Raw genomic sequence first — 6,505 nt, 5'->3', positions numbered from 1 at the left:
ACAAGTTCTATTTTCTTTTCCCTACAATATCATTTTTTTTCCTTGCAACATCATTTTTGTGGTGGGAATTAGGCGGAGGACCAGTGTACTTAATTGACAGGGCTGGCGAAAGCGATGACGTGGAATGATCAAAGCAATGAGATGTCGTGGAAGCAACAAACTATCGGGACGCTTCTATATTTTACCATGCCATAACAAAAGTTTGCATAATTCACAAATTCTGGAGAGATACGAAACCGAGATAGAATGGAAAATGAAAATGAAAGCTGAGATAAGGAATGAGCATCACCACCTGCTAGAAGTATCCAGGGGTTTAACCCACTCTCTGAAATTTGCTATAAATACTCAGCAATTTCCCCTGTGTTGTTCATCAATACTTAAAGAGTTTGAATCTTATCAATCACATTAGTAGCAATGGCAGACGAGATTATCTTGTTGGATTTCTGGCCTAGCATGTTTGGTATGAGGGTCAGACTTGCCCTGGCAGAGAAGGGTCTCAAGTATGAATATAGAGAGGAGGACCTGTGGAACAAGAGCGCTTTGCTTCTTGAGATGAACCCAGTTCATAAGAAAATCCCAGTTCTGATCCACAATGGAAAGCCCATTTGTGAGTCTCTGATAATAGTTCAGTATATTGATGAGGTTTGGTGCGATAAATCTCCGCTTTTGCCTAGTGACCCATACCAGAGAGCTCAGGCCAGGTTCTGGGCGGACTACATAGACAAGAAGGTATGCCTTTGCTGTTGATTTAAAGCATTCTTTTCCATTTATTCATGGCGATTGACTCAGATTTTGATTATGGCGAGGGAGTTGTCCAAAATGCTGGGTTTCTTCACACGTTCCCTTCTGATATTGAGTTTTGTGGGCTTTGGGGTTCCAAACTAGAACTTTTACTGATTCTCCTTGCTGACTCTACTCTGCATTTCTGATATGAGTTTAAATTTCTTTGTTATGTTGAATACGAATTCTGTTCGTTCCATCAGGAAAAGCAGATCTCAAGAATACCTTTTTTCCCCAAGCAAGGCGAATACATAAACCAGATATTTAAAGAAAGGTGTTTGGTTTTTTGTTATCTTGCTGTTCAACATCTTGCACAACAGTTGTTTTAATATATGTTCTGTTTCTTTGATCTCTTTCTTCTCATTTTCTGAAACCCAATTTGAGGGGAAAAACTTCAGCAAATGATACATTCTTTCAGCTGATTCTGATATTTTTTCTTCCACCGGCCCTTCATTTTATTCTTAGCAAATGAGATTTCTATGCTGAAGAGTCCTTAATAAACTTGTCCAACTTTACAGAATTTGAAACTTGATGAAATTCTCCAAAAAAATAATCCGTCTCTCTTTGACTCCATTATTTTCCACAGCTCTATGAACTTGGAAGGAAGATATGGTCAACCAAAGGAGAAGAGCAGGAAACAGCCAAGAAGGAATTCATAGAGTGCCTTAAGCTTTTGGAAGGAGAGCTTGGAGAGAAGCCTTACTTCGGTGGTGAAAAAATTGGGTTTGTAGATGTGGCTCTGGTGACCTTCTCTTGCTGGTTTTATGCATACGAGACCTTTGGCAACTTCAGCATAGAGGCGGAGTGCCCCAAGTTGATCGCTTGGACCAAGAGGTGCATGGAAAAGGAGAGCGTGTCGTCTTCTCTGGAAGACCCACACAAGGTCCATGGCTTTATCATGGGGATGAGAAAGAGGTTTGGTATAGAGTAGAAGGGGCACATGGGTCTTCCCTCGAAGACCCCGCAAGGTCCATGACTTTGTCACGTGGATGAGAAAGAAGTTTGGTATTGAATAAAAGGGGAATATCACGGTCTATACTCTATTGAGGAGTGTTGTATTGGTAATGTAAGAGGAGTGTTTGCTTAAGTTTGCTAAGTGATATGGGTTTACTGAGCTATGTCATTGGAAAGAAATGTTTTGAATTTGTTTTGGACTAGAGACGTGTTCTTGTATTAAAGAAATAAAAGTCTTTTGACTACCTTTGCATCGTGTCATGTCACATGAACAACTATTAAGACAAATTGGTTAAGACATGTCCTATATAGAAATAGATAGAAGTGAGTCATGAAATGCATATATCTAACCTTCTCTTATTACCATAATATTTTTTTTTTTTTTTCACAAGAATATATATATATATATATATATAATGTGTTGACTTCATGAAAATTTTCTATTTTCAATTTTTTTCACTATTTCATTTTCTCATATTTATTGATTTTAATTATTTATAGATGTTTTAAATATAAAATAATAATATAAAACAAATAATTAATAAGAAAATTTTTAATATAAAAACAAACAAATAAATAAAAATAATAAATAATAAATTGAGATTTAGGACAAATTTTTTTATATTTATCCTAAATAAAATATTTATTTATTTTATAAATCTTATTACTTTATCATATTATTTAATTGTTTATATTCTTAAAAAAAAAAAAAAATCATGTGAAAATCAAAGTTGATGATCATGGTTTTAGCTTTTTTCTTATGGATGTAACTTGATCACAATTTTTAACTTTCTTCTTGGTTAAAATGTTTAATATTTTTAATTATACAAGATAAAAACTTAGTTATGGTTCTAAAATTTTGTTTTGTTCAAATTAAATTTTTTTTATTTATATAAAATAAAATAATAAAATCTATATTTTTTTCATAAAAAGTTGTATTCAATCATTTATATTAATTTTCTCTTAATTTGATTTAAATTTAAATTTTTGCAAGCTGAAGTTCTGCACCTTTCAAGTGATTTAGAAAAAAAATAACATACACTTGGAGCACTAAGTTGGTGCACCTCAAAGCATTGTACAACTCAAGTTTCATACCTCTGCTTATTCAAAGGGTACCATTCCTTTTTGAAAAAGTACTTATAAAAATGTTGAAAGTAATATTATGGTAGGAAGGATGTATCACTCTTTTTTGGTTTAAACTAAGATATTTTACCATCATTTACGTGCTAGACGTCTTATTAATGGTGAAATAACTTGAATTCAAAGGGTGTTAATGTAACATTGATCGACACAACCCTTGAAAAAATGAATACCACCCTTTTATAAATAAAAAACACCACGTGTATTAAAAGTATCATTGTAGTGTGAATGTTGTACTATTCTTCTTTGGTTTAAGGTATGTTTCCATTTGTTATGTGTTCGACGTATTAGGTAATGATGAAATAACGTGAATTGAGTGAATGCTATTATGCAATAACACCGATCAACACAACCCTTAGAAAAGAGGGTACCACTCCTTTATGAAAAATCTACTATGCCAAAAGTTAGTATAGTGGGAAGAATGTATCACTTGTCTTTAATTTCTACCATGGTAGGAAAAATGTACCACTCTTCTTTGGTTTATGGCGAGGTTTGTTACTATTCATTACATGCTCAATGTCATATGCGATGATGAAATAATGTGAATTGAGATGGTGTTATTTCACAATAACACCGATCAACACAAATCCTTGGAAAAAATGGTATTACTTTGTAGACATAAAAAAAATTAGTGGATTAAATTAGCACTAATTTGGTCTTCAAAATGAATATATATATCCTCTTATAGATAAGTTTCCCTAATCTCCAACTATAAAAAGGATAATAATAATAATAATAATAAGAAAATTGTTATTATTATTATTATTATTATCTTGTTGGTAAAACCTCTCGGGAGAAGAAAATTTGCTAAAATCAAGGAACTAAATCCTTTGAAGTAAGCAACTAAACTCCGAGAATTTGAAATTCCAATTCCATATCTTCACCTATAAATAGAGGTGTTTTCTTTCAAGAAAGGAGAGGAAGAAATTGAGAAATAAAAAAAAAAATTCAGAAAGGAAAATCTTAAGGAGAAAATCCAAAGGCAATTTTGTACAGGAAAAAAAGGTTTCACAACAAAAGAAAAAGTTTCATCAAATTTCTCTGCAAGTTTGGTAAATGGTAGAACTGCTAAACGCGTTCTTTGCCATTTAACGAGTTCATTCGGGAATAAGCCACTTGTGACCCTCGATTGATTTTCGAAATCAAGAAAACATCATCGTCGTCTTTCAAAGTGTGATCAAGGCAAAAGAATTAAAGAGATAATATTCTTTTGGAAATAATATTATTTTTAAGATTTTACCCACAATATTTTCAATTTTAATAAATATTTTGTTCGCATTATTTTCCTATTTGTTTTGTTAATTTGGCAGGACCATTTACGAAATTTGTGTGTACAAATTTTTGGCACACCCAGTGGGACCTCTCTGTCTCTCGTATCTTTTTAGAAGATTGATCTCTACTTCATCGATGACACCCAAAAGAACTCAAGTTGTGCATGTAAACAAGGGCAATGGCAAGATCGTCAATGCACAATCAACACATGACGCCGCTACGGGCCCCATGACTCGTAGAAAAGCAAAATCAACATCTTCACTCTCAACAAAACAAATAAGTGAGTATGTTAGGGGCAAAGAGCCATAGTCCTCGTAGTAGGGGAAAACTCCCTTCAACACTACAGGACTTTAGGGATAAATCTCCTAGCTCTATTACCGATGCCAACTGTAGACCCTCAATTTTGTCCTCCTAGCACATGTCCTATTAAATACTTGTTCGATACTTTATAGTAGTTCCTTGGTGGCCCATAGCTGTTCACGCTACTTACCTTTCTTGAGCCACCTTGGAGACTCTGATTGAAGGATCGCCTAACCCCTTTATTGTGACCCTTGGCAGCCCTAATTTAGACTTAGGTTCACTTAGGCACCCTAGGCCCACTTAGGCACCCTAGGCCCATTAAGGCCCTCTAGGCTCACTTAGCCATCCTAGACCCTTTAGGTCCATTAGGCACCACCCTAGGCCCACTTAGGCACACTTAGGCCCATTAGGCACCGTCTTTGGTCCACTTAGACCCTTTAGGTCCATTAGATGCACTCGAGGCCCATTAAACATTTTTTGCATGACTTGAGTTGCTCACATGATTGCATGGTTACATAGATTGCATGACACTTTACTATTATTATTATTATTATTATCTTTATTTACTTAATTATTTTGTTAATTTAATTTGTTTCTTTATTTTATAATTTTCTAAAACACCTTGGGATTCATTCATTAAGTCTAATTTTCTTTATGTTTTTGTAGAGAAACTCACCAAAGGAATCATCACTAGAGAGAAAAAGGAAGGTTGAAAACATGTATTGGCAAGGATATTCATGCGTTGAAGGATGGATTCAAGGTGGTTGGAAGAGGAGAGGACGTATGGAAGGAAATGAACTAAGAAGGAAAGCAAGTACGCACCCATGCATGTGCTGATTGTGCTTCTGAAGGAAATGAATGAAGAAAGAAAATTACCAAAGCCGTTTTGGCATGGAAAAAGGAAAGGTTCAATGGGTATTTGGACGGAATAAAGACCATGTTCAGGAAGGAGAGTCCGGATGATGCTGGACTGACGTGGATGATTGAGGCTCTCCGGGCTGGTGATTTGTCTTCCCATGTTAGCAGAGTACTAAAAAGGAAGGTTAGATAAGAGAGGGAGAGTTTTTGAGGAGGGAGGAGGAGGACCAGCTGCACGATTCTAGGGGACGCTTTCAGCACGCATAAGAGAGTCTAATGCCTGAGAAGAAGCAAGAACAACCAGCTGCACCATTCTTGGGGCGCTTTCAGCATACATCAGAAGAGAGGGTGACACCAAACGGGAAGGAGATCAGCAGCCGCACTAAGGGGAATCCGGGTGAGAGGAGCAAAGTTACTTTCTGGAATGTGAGAGGGTGCAGCCGCACCATTGAGAGGAGGAATTCCGGAACAGCCGCACCATTGAGAGGACAATTTCTGAATTAGCCGCACCAGAATTTTAAGGAGAGATTCTTCCGTCCGGAGAGCTACAGATTGATTCCGAAGCGTGATCCTCCATTGCTTGTGTTGCCACAACACTTTGCGCGATACCCGAGCATCTCCGGCAACATCTTATGGCCATTGGAGATTCGCACCAGCTTGTTAATCCCGCCACCTAAACACCACAGCCGCACCAGATTTTTAAAGGAAATTCGTCTCCACGCAGCACTTTGGGGACTGTGCAAGTATCTGCAGCCACCACGCCATGCATCATTCGAATTGTTTATTTTAAATAAATAAAAAAAATCTTGCTCGGTGGAAAGTGGTCTTCAAGTTTTGAAAAAGCCCTTGAGAATTTGCTGTGCATGGATATCCACCACACAAGTCACCTTTGGAATTGTTTTTTTTAATAAAAAACTCTTACCGGTGGAAAGTGGCCTCCACGTTTTAAGGTAAACTAATTCATCCCATTATAATTTTGTTTCATGAGATATTCAATTCAATTCATACTTGCTTAGGATTTTATCTATTGTTTAGTTTTAATTATTTCCAATAACATTATATTCTTGATTTAGTTTTAAAATTATTCCTATTTGGCCTATGCATTTTAAATTTTATTTTATTTTTTATTGTAAATTCATATTTAGTTTAAATGTCAATTTTTAATTTTCTTAACTAAATAAACAAATTAATTTTGACTTAT

The 6,505-nt window shown here is 35.6% G+C and overlaps 1 protein-coding gene across 1 annotated transcript; it reads left to right on the top strand.

Annotated features, from left to right (window-relative positions):
* Nucleotides 1–310: 310 nt before the first annotated feature.
* LOC117908642 (probable glutathione S-transferase) lies at nucleotides 311–1,937 on the top strand. The gene is made up of 2 exons (XM_034822308.1): nucleotides 311–729; nucleotides 1,367–1,937. Exons 1-2 carry the CDS (start codon nucleotides 415–417, stop codon nucleotides 1,709–1,711), a joined length of 660 nt encoding a protein of 219 aa, XP_034678199.1. The 5' UTR covers nucleotides 311–414; the 3' UTR covers nucleotides 1,712–1,937.
* Nucleotides 1,938–6,505: the final 4,568 nt, after the last annotated feature.

Source organism: Vitis riparia, chromosome 19 (genome assembly GCF_004353265.1).
Source record: "Vitis riparia cultivar Riparia Gloire de Montpellier isolate 1030 chromosome 19, EGFV_Vit.rip_1.0, whole genome shotgun sequence".
Lineage (NCBI taxonomy): Eukaryota > Viridiplantae > Streptophyta > Magnoliopsida > Vitales > Vitaceae > Vitis > Vitis riparia.
This window is presented reverse-complemented; position numbering and strand designations above follow the sequence as displayed.